Below are 19,126 nucleotides of genomic sequence, written 5' to 3'. Positions count from 1 at the left end.
CTTAACGCAATAAACTGGCTTTCTTTCATCAGGATCTACTGTTCAGATAGGCTTGTAAACAACAGTGAATGACAGGCTGTTTCCAGGTTTGAGTGAGTAATATGTTTTTAAGGTGAACAGTTTACAAGCAGCCTTGAAGATGCTGTGCTTAGTAACTTTAAAAATGTTTACTCCTCAGTTTGTTTATAAACACATATGAACATGAAGTTACATTGTAACACATATGAATCCAAAGTTGTCACTGAAGTTACAACTGGGTTCTCTCAGTTCCAGCAGATTAGTTTTGAAGCTTTCTGGGAAGGGCAAGAAAGAATTCTAGATAGTCAGCTCAAAATATTCTTAGATATACCAATCAGAAAGTCCTTTATAAAATGCCAAAACCCCAAACACCTTAATCTATACACACTGAGAGAATATTTTATTTTAAAATGTACCACAGTGAATCGATGTATCCATACTGGTTTTTATAAATGTACACACACACACACTTACACACAAAGTATATGTCCTTGATTAAAGACCTGTCCAAAAGAAATAATTACTAGAAAATTAATGTAGATGTTTATACTTCATTTGACAATTATGACTTATTTAAATTGAGGTTTCAGTTGCTTAGTAATGACTGGTAATAACAATGGCTAGTAATTCCAATGACTAACGAAATACAAATTTCACTGTTGGTGCCTTACTTGGGTCAAAATTTTTAACAATGGATAACTTTCACCAAAATTCTGGCTCAATTAACCTAAAAATGATTATCCTTCACCACAGAAATTTAATGGAATCCTAAATAACAGCTTACAAACAATTACTCCTGCGATGGGGTATATATTCAGAAGGAATAAGTCATCACTCTTACCAAAATATTCTTTAAGCTCAAAAAGTATTAGGTCATAATAAATCATTCATATATAAGAGGGTCTCTTGTTTAGATGTTACCTCAGATTCTGATTAGGCAGCACCACATTTCTTACTCTTGTAAAGGAGGAACGCCTTTTAAAAAACACCTCTGAAGAAGTTTCAATAGATATGTTCAGAGTCAAACACAGCAGCACTTTATTAACAAGGATGAAGTAATATCACAAGGAAATACTCAAAGTCTAAATTCAATGCTATCTTGGGCAGCACAAAATGAATACTAACAAGGGTGGCATCCCAGTGTGCCTGTCTCACAGCTGTTCAGTGGGAAAGTGGCCTATAAGCAAGGAAGACCAGAGCAACACCGACACCACACTGACTGTACAATACTTCATTACTTTGAGAAGGGTAATGAATACCTTACCCCAAATGACAAAGGCAAATCATTTTAGGATCTATTAACTGGGCCAAAAAGTTCTGTTAAGTTGCCTACTACGGAACTCTGGAAGATTTCCTCTCTACCTAGAAGTCACTGTTCATGCTCCTGACAGGACCATTAAATCTCTCTATCTGAGACACTCCAACCCATCTAACCTCAGAACGCTGGGTCTAGGGTTCAACTTCCTGCAACACTGATATATTTTCCTTGAGTTCTTTAATGGGGCTAATGTCAGCATAATATCATCATAATCTGGAAACAATATGGGGTGCAAAAGAGTCCTAATTTATATGTGTGTGTGTGTGTATGTACATACACACACATTTCATTACTATGTATTTAGTATGTATATATAGTTTCCCATACTCCAGGATCACATGACAGAGAATTTACTGTCAAAACTGATCACGACATTTACTTCAGTTTTTCAGTGGTCATTCATGTAATGAAGTGAAAAACACCAGTGTATTAGTAAGGTCCCTTTTTATCACATGATATTTCTAAGCAGATATATGGAATGCTCAGAAGATTCCACTTTCAGTCTCCTAAGGCCTCCTAAGACATAATTTAAAGTGGGATTTGATAGGAAAAAGTATCTTCAGGCTCCAGTTGAAACAGAAATAGGTTCTGTTTAAATCCTAGGAAACTCTGGATAACATGCCTTGTTTGTGAACCTGAAAAAACACCAGATCACAGCGCACAAAGAGAAAGAATGCAACAGAGATCAAGGTAGGAAAATGCCCAATTATTCTGAGTCCTTATCATCTGTGCAAAGCTAGGTGGTACAAGTAGGCCACGTCTGCCTAGGCAGAGTTTGAGCAAGGTATTTTTCTGTGTGATACCCAAGAAAATCATTTCATGAAAATGTGGGGATGGGAGAGGGAGTAGCTCTGTGCTTCTTGCTGTGTTACCTTTATTATGTTCCTAGTGTCAGTGAGACTAAAAATAGCCTGCAAAGAATGTTCTCATCACCAGCCACCTTTTCCACCTTTCTTCTTTTTCTGTTGCTGTTTCTTTTTTGTTGCTGGAGCCCCTGCAGGTTTCTGGTGTCTTGGGGGTATGATATTACTTGTAGATGCTGATGCTGTTGCTGCGCTGCCAGGTCTTGGGGAGGTTGGTGGGCTGCTCACAGTTTTACTGGCGTCCCTGAAATCATCAGATCAGGAGAGTGCTGGTCATTCATATATTCAACGAAGGAAAGGACTACAAAAACATATGTATGGGATTTCACTTTCTACTTCTAACAACCTCTCACACATATTCTATTTATTTTAAAGAGGGCTCCCAACTTCCCATCCATTTTTCTTTGGAATACAATATTTACTGCTTTAGAGTTACAGTAATATAAGGTACATGCCAATTTTTAGAAAGCATAGGAAAAAGAAAAAAAATTTAAATGACTTATAAACTTACAATGTAAGAATAACTTGTTTAGTAACATTTTTAATATTTCTAGTCATCTTATTTATAGTATCTGTTGTTCTTTATACTCAATTAGTTGAAGGATTCAGTGAAGTAAGCTTCCTTTTGAAGATACTGGAATCCTAACATTTACGATACAATTCTATAATCCTATATTCACTATATAATCAAACCAGAAACACCACCTTTTCTTTCCTTTACATACGCGTACTGGCAAAACACTTATTAAAGATAATTGATTGTATTCCTTATACTTAAAATATATCTTAAAAATTCTTACTAATGATACTGAGTCCATCTGAGAAAGAATCAACCTATGCTCTGAGTGACTTCAGCTGAGGAGCAATGACTTACAGTTCAGATGAAGCTCCTGCAGTTGCTCCCTGGGTCCCTTTTCCAATCTGATCCTTCTTTTTACCCTTCTTTCTTCCCCGGTAGTAAGAACGTTCTCGCATTGGTAGCCATCTTTCTGGGTCTGGGGTCACCTTTGGGTCATAATTCTTAGGCAATTTTCCTGTGTAATAAGTGATAAAGAAACAAGGTATGTCCACAATGTTTTCAAAATAGTTTGCTTAAAGAATGTGTCCAGGCCTGGGAATAAATAACATTAAAACTGAAATAAGTTCATCTGAGAAAGTTTTATTTGTATAATCTAGCCAGGGAAAAGACCTTATTAAGCATGACACAAAATTTTCCATCAAGGAAAAGACTTTACATATGTATCTATTAAAAAAATTTTTTTTAAGTTTCATTTATTTTTAAATAACTTCTATATCTAATGTGAGGCCCAAACTCACAACCCTAAGATCAAGAGTTCTGACTGAGCCAGACAAGTGCCCCTATATAAAAAATATTTAATTTCATTTGATAAGAGATACATTTTTAACGGAAATAACAAAAAAATTGCATATTATATAAGATAGTAGTCTGACATTCTTAATACAGAAAGAGGTCTTAATAATTAATAATTAATATTAATTAATAGAAAGAGTTATTAATAATTATTAATAATTAATTAATAATTAATTTCTTTTGCAAAGAAAAACGGGCACTGCTGTAATTTGGGTAAGCCAGGAGAAACTGAAATCCGTAATCATGTGAAAAACTACTACCTCACGGGGCGCCTGGGTGGCTCAGTGGATTAAAAGCCTCTGCCTTCAGCTCAGGTCATTATCTCAGAGTCCTGGAATCGAGCCCCACATCGGGCTCTCTGCTCAGCAGGGAGCCTGCTTCCCCCTCTCTCTCTGCCTGCCTCTCTGCCTACTTGTAATCTCTGTCTGTCAAATAAATAAATAAAATCTTAAAAAAAAATACTATCTCACTAATTATAAATGAAAAAGGTAGCAAAATTCTATCAAACTAACAAATATTAAAAGCAGTAACAATACCCAGTGTTGATGAGACAGTAAAAAATACTCAACACTACGGCAAAAGCATACAATGGTATAGCCTTTGTAGAGAGCAATTTAATTTGGCAGTACTAGTCAAAATTTATACTTCTAGAAATTTATCCTGCAGCTACCCATTAGACACAAAGTTATGTGCAAGAATATGGGGGCACCTTGGTGACTCAGTCAGTTGAGCATCCAACTCTTGATGTTGGCTCAGGTCATGATCTCAGGATCGTGGGACTGAACCTGTTGGGCTCCACGCAGAGTGGGGAGTCTCCTTTTCTCCTCCACCCCCGCTTGCACTCTCTCTAAAATAAATAAATCAATCTAAAAAAAGGAATATTCTCTATGGTATTCTTTAAAATAATAAACTAACTTGGGGCACCTGGGTGGCTCAGTTGTTAAGTATCTGCCCTTGGCTCAGGTCATTATTTCCAGGTCCTGGGATCAAGTTCCGTCTCTGGATCCTTGCTCAGCAGGGAGCCTGCTTCTCCCTCTCCCACTCCCCCTGCTTGTGTTCCCTCTCTCACTGTGTCTCTCTCTGTCAAATAAATAAATAAAATCTTAAAATAAATTAGTTAATTAAGTGTCTATCAATAGGAGAATTATTAAATAAACTGCAGTATGCCCATACTCAAAGCAGCTACAGCTATGGGGACACCTGGGTGGATCAGATGGTTAAGCATCTGCCTTCGGCTCAGGTCACTATCCCAGGGTCCTAGGACTGAATCCCACATCAGGCTCCTGGCTCTGATGGGGTCTTGCTTCTCCCTTTGCCTGCTGCTCCCACTGCTTGCGCATGCTCTCTCTCACCTTCCCTGTCCCCAACAAATAAAAAAATCTTAAAAAAAAAAAAATTAGAAGCTATAGCTATGGGTTAAAAAGTACATTTACATTTAATAATTTGGAGAAATGTCTGCACAATACACTCTAAAGTAGAAGATTAAAACAAATTATCCTGATGACATTGTTCATATCAATTTTGTAAAAACTTTTAGTGACTGAGCATGTAAATGTATAATAATATATGTTTCTATACACAAAAAAGTTAAATTGTAATTATCTCTGGCAGTATGAATTTTGGGGGAATTTTTCATGCTTTACTGCCATTGTTTGTTTGTTTTTAAGATTTTATTTATTTATTTGACAGAGAAAGAGATCAGAAGTAGTCAAAGAGGCAGGCAGAGAGAGGGGGAAGCAGGCTCCCTGCTGAGCAAACAGCCCGATGTGGGGCTCAGTCCCAGGACCCTGAGATCATGACCCGGGCCAAAGGCAGAGGCTTAACCACTGAGTCACCCAGGTGCCCCGCTTTATTGCCATTGTATAATGATGGAAGTTTTATTTGTTTTTAGAATGAGCATATATCGCTTTTAAGTTTTAAAAAATACCCAACTGGAAACCACAAAAATAGAAAAAACGTAAAATTGCAGGCTATTACTACCTGTAGTTATCAGTTGTTCCCTTGCAATATTACTAATACATAAAACAAATACTTAGCATTCGACTCAATCTCGGGTTTGTTGAGTTTAAGCCCCATATTGGGCATGGAGCCTAATTAAAAATAAGCTAAAGAAAGAAGGAAAGACAGAATGAATCTGATTTAGAGCAGAGATTTCCCAGACTCAGGAACAGGTAGATGGCTCCAGGCATAACTTCTGACTAGTTGAAGCCAAACATGATAATTCTACCTACTCTTGCCAGGAATTAAAAACACGGCCTAAACCAATCAATGCATGCCATTCCCCTGGTTAATGGTTCTGGCTTGGACACTGACCTATGTTGGCCCATGGCATTAATCAGAAAGACATGACAACTGCAGAAAGGCCCTCTCTGAACTGCTGGATGTAAGTGAAAAGCCCTGGGGGTGCCTGGGTGGCGCAGTCAGTTGAGCATCCAACTTTTGGTTTCGATCTTAGGGTCATGAGACTGAGCCTTGTGTTGCGCTCCACGCTCATCATGGAGTCTGCCTGTGACTCTCTTTCCCTCGCCCTCTGCCCCTGCCCTCTCCCACCCCCGCATCACTCTCTAAAATAAAAAAAAAAAAAAAAAGACAAGCCCCTACTGTTGCTAACAAATATATGACTCTAATGGGATTTGGTTTTGTATACAGACGAATAAAGAGATACAACTTCTAGATCAGTAAAGCTTTCCTATACACAGCAATTTTCATAAATATCCAGTCTGATGAGAGTTCAGTTTGTAGCTGAAAGCAGCCTAAAGAATAAAGGGCTTACTATGTACAAAGCATCATTCTGAGATCTTTACACATGTGGTATCTCATTTAATCCCATGAGGTATAAAATTGTCACATTCCATTTTATAGATGAAAAATTCGGGCAAGAACATTAAGTAATTCGTTTAGTCACAACAAAAGAGCAATGTTAACTACAGCAACAATCTGAATTCAGGCAATCAAACTCTCTAGAGCTGTAGTTTTTTTAAAAAATTAAATATTAGATATAGTCAAGATAAGCACCACTGTTCAAAGACAGTAGAGAGAATGGTATTTTTGTCCAAAGACTTTTATACTGGGCTAAACTCAAGCTTTTATCTTGTAAAAGCTAAAGATAAAAAAAGAAAAAATCCTTACCCTTCTTTTTTTTCTTCTTCTTTTTCAAATCTCCCTGTCTACAAAGAGAAGAAAAATCATTACCATCGTCATGATAAAATGTTTACACAGCATTAAACATGTGCAGAAGAGTGAGCTGGGTACTTTATCCTTAGGCATTTAAGATTTGGCTCTGTCTCACCAAAGTTAATGTTAACTAGCTGGGATACTAACACTGGTTAAGTTTATTTTATTTATTTATTTATAAAAAGATTTTATTTATTTGACAGAGACAGAGACAGTAAGAGAGGGAACACAAGCAGGGGGAGTAGGAGAGGCAAAAGCAGGCTTCCCACTGAGTAGGGAGCCCAATACCAGGCTCGATCCCAGGACCCTGAGATTATCACCTGAGTGGAAGGCAGATGCTTAACAACTAAGCCACTCAGACACCCCAATACTGGTTAAGTTTAATCAAGCTTCACACACTGTAGTTTTTGGGAAATGGTTTAGAGGAGTAGCAATGTTTTCAGAAAACAGGTATCATTTATACTGCCATACATTAAGTCTATATAAAAAAAGAAGAAATCTGCATAAGCATGAAAATCTATACTAATTTAAGTTACATGTTTGGCAAAACTAGAGAATAAATAACTAAACTCTTCGGCAAAAGAACATGTATGGTATCATACACGCAGAGACTATCCCTGGGAGGGTATGTAAGACAAGTAACATTGGTTGTGATCTTGGAGAGAGGAGAGCACACAGGGATGGGAAAAAGCTTTTACTTTCTGTTTTTATCTTCCAAATCTTAAACCTGGTGAGTTTGCTGAATCTTTAAAAATCTTTATTAGGGGAGCGCCTGGGTGGCTCAGTGGGTTAAAGCCTCTGCCTTCGGGTCAGGTCAGGATCCCAGAGTCTTTGGATCGAGCAGGAAGCCTGCTTCCCTCCCTTGACTCTCTCTCTGCCTACTTGTGATCTCTGTCTGTCAAATAAATAAAATCTTTAAAAAAAAAAACAAAAAACTTTATTAGGTACACTTAAAAAAGGGGGAGGCGCCTGGGTGGCTCAGTCATTAGGTGTCTGCCTTAGGCTCAGGTCATGATCTCATGGGATGGAGCCCATCAGACTCCCTGCTGGGCGGGAAGCCTGCTTCTCCCTCTCCCGCTCCCACTGCCTGTATTCCCTCTCTCGACGAGCTCTCTCTTTCTCTCTGTCAAATAATAAAATAAATAAAAATCTAAATAAAAAAAAAAAAAGGGAAGGCATGCTGAAAGGAGCATGAGAAATTTAAAAAAAAAACCAACCATTTCAGAAAAATTAAGTACTCTGACAGCTATAAGAGGAAGACATAAAAATATCTCTGTACATAATCATACGTGATATGCCTCTATGGTCTATGGGAACTATGAAACAGTGAACTAAAAAGATGAGACAGCAACGATTTCTGCCGAGAATTCATTCTAACAAGCCATTCAATTGTGGAAATTCTTTCAGGGTATCCTGAAGAATAAGAAATCGAACACACAGTGTTGCACTTTAAAAAGACCTTCATCTCTCACCCGGACTATGTAACAGCCTCCTAAACTGTCTCTCTACAAATCACTCTCCAGCCATACCTGCAATTTCCCAAAGGTTCTCTGCCATTTGTTACTTATTTGCCTTTGCTCACACTTGGCCTAATTCATCCTCCTCAAGAGTCAACACAATCATCTCTTCTATGAGATGATTTCCTAACCCCCAACCGTCCCCAGGAAGGACTATACCATCCCCTCCCCACGCCCCAGGGTACTCCTCTATGCCCTGCACAATCACAGAACATAAACCTTTATTGCAATTACTGCAATATTTTCTTCTGCTAGACTCAGGTTCTTTTAAGGGCAAGGACCATAACTTATTTTTTGTCAACAACATAATGTATCTTCAAAAGAAACTAAACCTCTGGGGTACCTGGCTGGCTCAATCAGTAGAGCACATAACACGATCTCAGGGTTGTGAGTTCAAGCCCCATGTGGGATATAGAGATTACTTAAAAATAAAATCCTAAAAAGAAAAACAAAACAAAACTAAACTCTTATATCGAAAAGTTAGCATAGAAGCCTTTAATAATACCTAATGAAAATAATGTGAAATAATGTGAAATTAAAAAGCCTTAATAATTATCTAAGGAAAAGGAGAGGATTAAAGGACTAGAAAAGAACTATATTCTAATTATTCAACTCTGAAAGAGGAAAAATAAATACTGAAATTAAATCGGGGCACCGGCTGGCTCAGTCAGTTAGGCAACCACCTGAGCACGGATGGATGGGGGGAGGGAGGGGGAGAGAGAGAGAAAGGGTGAAAGAGAGAGAGAGAGATAGAAGGAGGGAAGAGGAGGAGGGAGGAAGAAAACGTTTAAATAGGCATTATTTGAAAATTCCCTTAAGATTTGGCTTGAATTTTTCATTTTGGGGTTCTTTATAAAGTTTGAGATGGGACTCATATGATGAAATGGAATTTGGGAAAAGGTAGTATTTCTGAGCCAACAGTTCCTAATCTTAGTTTTAAAAATTAAGAGTAGGATGCCTGGGTGGCTCAGTAGTTAAGCATCTGCCTTCGCCTTGGGTTGTGATCCTGAGGTCCTGGGACCAAGTCCGGCTCCTTACTCAGCAGGAAGCCTGCTTCTCCCTCTGCCTGCAGCCACCCCTGCTTGTGCCTGCTAGTCCTCTCTCTGATTATAAAAAAAATTTTTTTGTTCTATTATGAGGATGAAAATGCTTTTTTACCAGAGTTCATAATGAAGTTACTCATATAGTGTTGCTGACATATTTTTAAGTTAGGAAAAAATTTACATTTCAAACGGCAGTCAGAAAAGGAGAAAACAGGGATGACTGAGTGGCTGTCATTAACCATCTGCCTTCAGCTCAGGTTAGGGTTAGATCTCAGTGTCCTGGGATCAAGCCCCACATCAGGCTCCCTGCTCAGCAGGGAGTCTGCTTCTCCCTCACACTCTGAGATCCTCCACCACCATTTGTGCTCTCTCTAGCTCCCTCTCTCTCAATAAATTAAAAAAAAAAAAAAAGTTTTTTTAAAACGGAGAAAACTGAAAAACCATGAAAGCCACAAATTTGGGGAAGGGTTAGATCTCTTCCATTCTCTATTCATTCCAAGTCTCTATTCATGGAATCTTAAACATTTCACTATAGGCCTCACTGTGTTTCTGAGATGGCCAGTGGAAGAATAAAAAGATTTGACTTCGTAAAAGTTAATGAAGCTAGCTAATCTTTCCTCCAAATCAGCAAAATAAACCTCATCTGAATTGAGTATAGAATGACTAAATGATGTGCTAAATATACATAAAAAATTTACAGGTAAATAAAGTAGGGGACAACCAGCTAATGGAATACTATGTATAAAAAAACGAAATATGTCTATATTAAGAATACAGAGAAGGGACACCTGTGTGGCTCAGTTAAATGTCTGACCTGGGCTCAGGTCATTATCTCAGGTCCAAGGACTGAGCCCCGCCTTGGGGCTCCCTGCTTCTCCCTCTGCTCCTCACCTCTGCTCATGCTCTCTTTTCTCTCAAGCAAATAAATAAAATCTTATAAAAAAAGAAAAAAAGAACATGGAGGAATCTCCACAACTTAGTAAATGAAAGCAAGGTAGAGAACATTATCCCCTTCTGTAAAAAAATGATAAGTAAATCAAAAAACCCAAGGAAAATATTTCTAAATCACCTTTGTGTGTAAACACAAAGAAGATCCTGAAGGATATACACTCAATACAAAAGGTTCATTTGGGGGTGTGATGGGGGGAAGTGGTAAACAGAACGAGGACTAAGAATTGGGTATAGCAAAAAAGAGGGTACAAAGAAACAAGAGGGACTTAACCTTTATTCGGGAGGAATTTCAGAGAATGCATTTTTCATTCCTTATGTAATTTAAAGTCCACATTAGTGAAGGTTACAACGAAAATATTACCCTTGCTCCTTTGGTTGACTATCTCCAGCAACTTTTCCACCCTTTTTCCGAATGTAAGTAGCACCAGGAGAATTTTCAAGAGCCTCCACATCTACTTTTAGAGACATGCTATCTGATGAGGGCAGGTGTTTACTAAGGCTGAAATCGAACAGGAGTTCAGGAACACAATGTATACACATATATATGTCTGCCAAAAGAAAAGTCTTTTTTTAAAATATCCTTTCTCAAAAGTGAAAAAAAAAAAGTTCTCAAATCTTCTATAGAATAACAAATTAGGGGCGCCTGGGCGGCTCAGTCCATTAAGAATCTGCCTTCGGTTCAGGTCATGGTCCCAAAGTTATGAACTGGAACCCTTAATTGGGCTCCCTGTTCAGCAGGGAGTCTGCTTCTCCCTGTCCCTCACCTCCGCTCATGCTGTCTCTCTCTCAAATAAAATTAAAAAAATAAATAACAAATCAGTTGATAAGTTCAATTATATATTACATACCCTGAAAAAATAAATCATAATCTAATCATCTATTCGTTAACTCAGTGCTGTACTTCAAGATGGGGTTTAATCTCTATTCCAAAACAACTACCAAACATAGATTTGCTCGCCACAAAGGTCTGACTTGTGGCTACTTCCATGACTCCACCTTGGGTTTGGGAGCACACCCTGATGAGGCTATGATCCAAACTCAGCCAATCAGGGCACTGAATCTCTTATCTTCAGTAACTGTTAGGCATGTGATTTAAGGCAGTTCAGTGAGAATGACATTTCAGAATCTTTCACAACTACCCAAATAAAATATGCTTTTTCTTTTTCTTTCTTTCTTTTTTTTTTTTTTGTGGCTGGACTTGAACCTGAAGAGATATAAACTGCATCTTGACTTCATTTTTGCTTCTGGATCAAACCGTACCCCAAGTTGGATCTATCACTGTATTTTTCAGTCATGTTGATCAATAAATTCTCATTTTTACTCTTACTAGTTAGAAGAGTGCTCCGTTTGTTTGCTGAAATTTACAACAGAAAAAGCCATGGTCAAAATAGGTATTGGAAGGGATCTAGCATGCTACTTGGGAACTGTCTGGAATAATAAAAAGCTCAAAAGGATACGCTTTTGCCTTCTCAGGATCTACAAGTGAGTAAGCAGAAATAAGTTGCGCCAGGGTGTGAATATCTTTTGGATTTTGTCTAAAAAAAAAAAGAAAGAAAGAAAGAAAGAAAGTTAGTGAACAGTTTATGAACCTGGAAAAAATAAACAAGCAAAATAACCTCCTTGTATCAAATAACAGCAATAAAATTTGCATTTTTACATCTTCAGCTTTCAGAACTTACTTCCATAGCTGTTCTAGGTCACTAATTGCCTCTTTCTTCCGCCCATATTTGAGTTTGAAGTTTGCAGCTTCTCTTATCAAGGACAAATGAGCAGAAGATTTGGGCTAAAGGTTCAATAAAAAAGGGAAAAAATTTTAACTTAGACATCTACCAAGCACATGAAGTTACTATATTCATTAGACCCTTAAGATGGACCTATCTATTAAATTCCTCAAAGTTTGATTGAATGAACTAAACAACAACAACAACAACAACAAAATCACACAAACATACAGGGAGGGAGGTAGACAAATTATACAAGTGATGGCCAATTTTTCAGTGTATGAATTTGGATCACAGCCTATCTTGTTTTAGATTGTTCACAATTAGAAATATTTCCTTATATGGGACGCCTGGGTGGCTCAATTGGTTAGGCAGCTGCCTTCGGCTCGGGTCATGATCCCAGCGTCCTGGGATCGAGTCCCGCATCAGGCTCCTTGCTCAGCAGGGAGCCTGCCTCTCCCTCAGCCTCTGCCTGCCATTCTGTCTGCCTGTGCTCGCTCTCTCTCCCTCTCTCTCTGAAGAATAAATAAAATCTTAAAAAAAAAAAAAAAAGAAATATTATAATCAAATCTTAAAGATATGTCACCACAGTTCTCAAGCATTAATGCAGTATTTCCCAGAACACTGCTATCCCTCTACTGTCAATAGCGCCAACAGTATAAATGCCACCTGTGTGCATGTGTATTTATAAGCTGGATACTGCCTATGCAGAGACTCATGCTGGAAAAAAATGAAGATGTTCCTGTTCCATGTAAATATGAGATACAATTATTTTTTCTTTTTTAAAAAGATTTTATTTATTTATTTGACAGAGAGATAGAGCACAAGAAGGCAGAATGGCAGGCAGAAGGAGAGGGAGAAGCAGGCTCCCCGCTGAGCATGGAGCCAGATGCGGGGCTCAATCTCAGGGCCCTGGGATCAGGAGCTGAGCCAAAGGGAGACGCTTAATGATTGAGCCACCCAGGCGCCCCATGAGATAGAATAATCGCACATATTGATGTTCCACCACTTACTACCATCCACAAGCTCTCTAGCCACTAAAGATGAGCACTCCCATATGTGCTCATGTATTATCTTTTGAGATTATACACAAATACACATAATGAACCAGAAAGGACTTCAAAACCGTAACTGAGCTTTTTTTTTCATTTTGAAATAATTCTTATTTCTAGTAGCTTTGTTTGGATCTGGTATACTTAAAAAAATTAATTTGACAATCTAACAGTATAGTGACTTGGAATATTTCAATTCTCGTAACTTGAGCTCACTCCTACACCTTTTTAGTTTTAGACAGAAACATGGCCTCAAAACAATTTACTTACCTGATGATTTTGATACCACTGGATAGCTTGCGTGAAGACCTCAATGGCACTATCAATATCCTCCTCGTGGCTGTACATAGTCACTAATGCAGATACCTACCCAGACAAAAGTATAAATTAATGAATAAAATTTCCCTTTCTCTCCCAGAATAAGCTTTTTGAGAATGAAAAAATTAGGAAAAAATAGCAAATAAAAGTTGTTAGGCTCCCTGCCTATACCAAATTCATCATAAAAATTATTATATTTCTGGGCCATAATAACTAGAAATATCATACACAACCATGGTTCCTAAATACAAAGGTAGTTATCTATAAAATATAACTTTTCTCTTAAACCAGTGTCAGTTCACACTTTGTTACTAGTGCATAGCAAGGTAAGTGTAACAGTTGAGAATAAGTGCTCAGAAAATTAGTTTATATAATAAAACACTGCTGGGACATCCAATGTGTGATCAGTGAGCTACACACCAGTGTGGCTAAATTTCCATGGTAAGTTCTATCTGGCCTGAGCTACAAAAGGCCAGTGAAAAGCTTGCCGGTGTGTTGGAGGGACAGCAAGGAGACCCATGTGGCTAGAGCAGAGCGAGAGTAGGAGGAGCAGCATGAGATGAGGACAGAAAGGAAACAGAAACAAGAAGCTGGATTGTTGAGAAAATCATTAAAACTGATGAATCCCCAGCTAAATTGATCAGAAAACAAAAAAGAAGCCCTGAATAGCCAGTACCAGGAATGGGAGAGGGTCTTTAGATATTAAAGGGATAAACAGGAAATACCTGAACAACTTTTATGCCAGTAAGTTCCCCAATGATGAAATGGACAAATTTCTTGAAAGGTAATAGAAGGCCGGATATGAAATTTTAGGAATTTGTATTTGATTCTAATATAGAATAATTATAGTCCAGTCTTGAAAATGTTAATCTTCAAAGGAGAAAACATTATCATAATAGTATTATATATTTAGAGTGCCAACTGTAAACGAGCTGTATTAGAGGATACAGACATGAATAAAAGTGTCTAATCAATAAATGTACATACCACCACCAACAGCGTTAGTCTCTATTTTGAAACAGATGCTTTCAAAGCTATATTGGTGATTTCAATCTGTGATGACTGAATCAACAGAACTAAAAACTACATTTATTAGCCACTATCACTAAATTTTTTAACTCAAAATATCACACTGAAGACATGATAAAATAATTTAGGCTAAGAAATTCCCTATACGGGTCTTAGGTTGTTTAAGGTTGGCTTTTAGTGATAATATAAGGCTTAAATAGTGCCTGGCATATTTGCCTGAATAATAAATCAATCCAAAGCAGAACACAAAATGACATTAAATGCAGACCAGATAAGTAACTTATTTTCACCACTACTCCTACGAATAAACTACTACTCCTATGAATAAACAGAAATTAAATACAAAGAAACACCAAACATACCAATAGACTATATAATCCCACTGCTTTTATGGTCTTATTTTAGTTATAAACTCACCATGCCTGGTTTATGCTTTAACTCTTCTATGCTTCTCAATATTAGACATGCTTTGGATATATTACCTTAAGAAATTAAAAACATCATCATCATTATCATACTGAAGTAAGCTTATTATTAAAAACAACAACAAATTTAAGTCCTATTTTGTAGAATCTCAAAAAAAAATTTTTTGCCCAATTTTTAAAACCACATAGTTCACAACTACTTCAGAAACAATTCAACCATGTTTCCATTAAAATATTTTAGTCATGATGAAATAATTATTAATACCTTGGGAAATTTTCAGCTGTGCCATGGTCAGCTTAATTTCAGCTGCATTTTCTGGATGCTGATCTGAAAACTCCTAAAACATTTTTAGTTGGAGAAAAAAACAAACAAACCACAATTTACACAACTAACAACACACAGTTCAATTATCACTTCTACACAGAACTTAAAATCCAATGTTTTGTTTTTTTTAAAGATTTTGTTTATTTATTTGACACTGAGAGAGATCACAAGTAGGCAGAGGCAGGCAGAGAGAGAGAGGGGGAAGCAGGCTCCCCATTCAGGAGAGGGCCCGATGTGGGGCTCGATCCCAGGACCCTCAGACAGGACATGAGCCGAAGGCTGAGGCACAACCGACTGAGCCACCCACCTTTAAAATATTAAAGTCTGGTTTCAGGTCAAAATTTTAATTCTGGAAAAATTTAAAATTATGCTCTGAAAGTGTAATAATACCAAGTTCCAGGAAATCACAATTAGAGAAATAATAAGATTACTACATAGTTTTGTTTTGTTTAATAAAGTAAAATACTCAAATAGATGCTGCCTCCTTACTGAGGATACCAGCTAGGTAATTTTGCCCTTCAGGATGGTCCTAATTTTACCCTGTTCAACTTTCCAGGATATTGAACCCTCAGGAATTTCAAACATGTAATCTAATAGCTGATTTAGGATGATGAAAACCAAGTTAGTATCTCTGTATTGTTTGAGGTTTTGGACTGGGACTCATTGGAAAATACATTACTGGAAAAAAGAGGTTAAGCAAATTCTGGCATCATAAACCTAAAACAAACCTTTAACTCATGCTAAATTGATCTTCAAATGAAAACCATTCTTCAGGTTTATGGTAAACAACCACTAATACAAATGTTTTAAAAAATTTTTTTTAAAGTAGGCTCCCGACCCAATGTGGAGCCCAGCACAGGGCCCGAACTTACCCACCCTGAGATCAAGACCTGAGCTGAGATCAAAAGTCCAACACTCAACCAACTGAGGCACCCTGGTGCCCCAAAATGTATATTAATGTACGTAAAATGTACGTTAAACATAAAACATAAAATGTACATAAAACAAAGCTGTAGCTCAAGAATTCACTACAGTGACACTTTGGAATTTGTCTAGTGGTATGTTACCTATTAGTTTTCCCACTACATTTGCAAGTTTGCAGACTACTATAATGAAAATGAAAGAATGATGCAACTACATGACAACTTATTAAAAATTCAAATAATTCCTTTACCTGAAGCAGCTCTATCGCTTTTGCATGTTGCTTTTCACGGCAGAGCTGGGCAGCTTGGATTAATACAGGCAGGAGATGCTCAGGACTTTGGGACTGTAAACTGGCAGATATTTTGCGGCACTGTTCTGCCTAAAAAACAGCATTTCCCCCCCAAAAATAAGCTGGTTAATGAAAAGTGACCAAAAAGAGAAAAGGAGGGATGGGGATGGAAGGGAAAGGAGCTCAGCTGAAAGACAATAGTGAAGAACTCTCTGGATAAAGAAGTGGTTTATAGTGTCTATTCTCAATTTTTTCCTGTAAGAAGATTTCCATTTATTGAATTTAAGCTATGAGTTGCAAAAGGATTTAGGAAAGGACTAGTTCTTTGGGTGGCGGTGGTGGGCAAAAGGAGAAAGAGAGAATCTTAAACAGGTTCCACGCCCAGCTTAGATCCCAACACCCAACAAGGGCTTGGTCTCACAACCCTGAGATCATGACCTGAACCAAAATCAAGAGCTGGATGTGTAACCCACTGAGGCACCCACGCATCCGAGAAAGGACTAGTTCTAAATATTAATTTGGATGCTTAAGTTCCAGAGTTTTGTTTAAAAAAAAAAATACAAGTATCACCCTTTACTTAAAGCAACAAAATGTATAGGTATTTCTTGCCGAAGTATTCAAGAATAATCTGGCTCAGTTCTACATAATAAAAATGTTACTGCCTCTCACTCTCCCACTGAAAACCTCTGCTATGGAAGAATATGAAATCTTTAGAATTAATTCGGATTAGAATTAAAATTGATCTCCTCAGCATTTGCAACTTGAATAATTATGCACAAACTATAATGAAAGACAGATCTTAAACCTATAATCAAAGTTGACATCTCTGATGATTTCTACTTTAATTCAGAGAAATCAGAAATAAGATGAGAACAGTACCTCACTTACAAGTGTGGAAAGTGCTCTCTTCCTTTTAAAAGGTAGCTATAGACCTTTGCAAATAATTGGGAAAATCACTTGTTTAACAAAATCTATGAAATATAACATTCTGAAACATACACTGGTGTAAGACAAAAAATATACACAGATTGGACTGTTACATCCATTATGCCTCATATGCCATACTCCAAAAGGGTTAGCTAGAGCAATGAGAGATTTGTTACTTACCTGATTTGTGTACATAGCAAGTAAAGCTTTGTTAAATTCTATAGCTTGCAGCTGTTTCTTAGAAAGCTTAAACTCTACTCCTTCTGCATTGGTTAATTTCACCTTCTTCTTGGAGTCAAAGACATTTTGGTCCTGACAAAGAAAAGTTCATCTGCCATTAACAGCAATCTCAGACTTTAACCCTTTAACACTTCAAGATTTTACTCCTCTTCCATTTAGTTATTTTATACACAAGAGAGCTTGAAAGATAATACATCTACCTGGTTAGGTTGTTTAAACCCCTAAAAAATCTGTCTTGGGTTCTTGGTTTTCTTTTGATTTATCCTTCCACTATTAACTGCTTGTTTTGAGCTTCTTGAAGAAAAGTGGACAGAACAAATCTGACACTGGAAATCAGGACTACAAAGGTACAAAGAAAGCTACAATCTACAAACTATGAATGAGGAAAGTAATTCTTTCCTCTTTGAAAGTCACTGTGTAAGCAAATCATTAAAATTCACAAATAGATTCACACCCCTTTTGAAACCATTTTTAGCAAAAAAAGCTAATGTAACATAGCTACTATTTTTCTTTTCCTTAAGGCCCTTCTCACCTAGGCAGTAGCTCAAAGAAGCTCAAATTCCCAAACTTCTATGTGCAGCACACACAGTGTAATCTGCCTTTTAAAAATCCTGTTAAGAATTACACAATGTCCGGGCGCCTGGATGGCTCAGTGGGTTAAAGCCTCTGCCTTTGGCTTAGGTCATGATCTCAGGGTTCTGGGATCAAGCCCTGCATCAGGCTCTCTGCTCTGCTCTCTGCTCTGTGGAGAGCCTGCTTCCCCCACACCTGCCTGCCTCTATGCCTACTTGTGATTTCTCTCTCTCTGTGTCAAATAAATAAATATCATCTTTTAAAAAATATATATTCACAAATAAGTGATAAACTATGTTTTTTTTCTTTTTTTTATTTTTTATTTTTTATAAACATATATTTTTATCCCCAGGGGTACAGGTCTGTGAATCACCAGGTTTACACACTTCACAGCACTCACCAAAGCACACACCCTCCCCAATGTCCATAATCCCACCCCCTTCCCCCAAACCCCCTCCCCCCAGCAACCCTCAGTTTGTTTTGTGAGATTAAGAGTCACTTATGGTTTGTCTCCCTCCCAATTCCATCTTTAAACTATGTTTTTCAAACCAGGTCTTCTACTAGTTTGAAGACTAAAAGGAGACAAAGAAGAAATCTAAAATAAATACCACTTATTCTGAGTTTGAAGCTTCAAACCACTGTAAAATTATTTTAACGTACAGCAAAAAACTTTCATATATATCAATTTTTTTTTTTTTAAAGATTTTATTTACTTGAGATAGAGAGAGAAAGCACAAGCTGGGAAGAAGGACAGAGGGAGAGGGAGAAGCAGACTCCCTGCTGAGCAGGGAGCCCAACGCAGAACTAGATTCCAGGACCCCAAGACCATGACCCAAGCCAAAGGCAGACAGTTAACCGACTGGGCCACCCCGCTGCCCCACACATAAATCAATTAAGAAACCAGATTTCTGGGCGCCTGGGTGGCTCAGTGGTTAAGCCACTGCCTTCGGCTCAGGTCATGATCTCAGGGTCCTGGGATCGAGTCCCGCATTGGGCTCTCTGCTCAGCAGGGAGCCTGCTTCCTCCTCTCTCTCTCTCTCTGCCTGC

At 37.7% G+C, this 19,126-nt stretch overlaps 1 protein-coding gene across 1 annotated transcript in view; it reads right to left on the bottom strand.

Annotated features, from left to right (window-relative positions):
* Nucleotides 1–1,032: 1,032 nt before the first annotated feature.
* Nucleotides 1,033–19,126, bottom strand: part of SRP72 (signal recognition particle 72) — a 30,512-nt gene continuing 12,418 nt past the window's right edge. Inside the window, exons 9-19 of the mRNA XM_004775485.3 lie at nt 17,447–17,578; nt 16,301–16,429; nt 15,067–15,139; nt 14,794–14,858; nt 13,300–13,395; nt 11,936–12,039; nt 11,714–11,791; nt 10,618–10,755; nt 6,701–6,738; nt 3,074–3,233; nt 1,033–2,443 (exon numbers count right to left, since the gene is read on the bottom strand). Coding sequence (XP_004775542.1) covers nt 2,266–2,443; nt 3,074–3,233; nt 6,701–6,738; nt 10,618–10,755; nt 11,714–11,791; nt 11,936–12,039; nt 13,300–13,395; nt 14,794–14,858; nt 15,067–15,139; nt 16,301–16,429; nt 17,447–17,578 — 1,191 coding nt within the window. The 3' untranslated portion in view covers nt 1,033–2,265. The remainder of the gene's footprint in view (nt 2,444–3,073; nt 3,234–6,700; nt 6,739–10,617; nt 10,756–11,713; nt 11,792–11,935; nt 12,040–13,299; nt 13,396–14,793; nt 14,859–15,066; nt 15,140–16,300; nt 16,430–17,446; nt 17,579–19,126) is intronic.

This window comes from Mustela putorius, unplaced genomic scaffold (assembly GCF_011764305.1).
Source record: "Mustela putorius furo isolate JIRA1106 unplaced genomic scaffold, ASM1176430v1.1 tig00000430_pilon_pilon_pilon, whole genome shotgun sequence".
Taxonomy (NCBI): domain Eukaryota; kingdom Metazoa; phylum Chordata; class Mammalia; order Carnivora; family Mustelidae; genus Mustela; species Mustela putorius.
The sequence above is the reverse complement of the archived record's forward strand: the minus strand, read 5'-3'. Positions and strand labels throughout refer to the sequence as shown.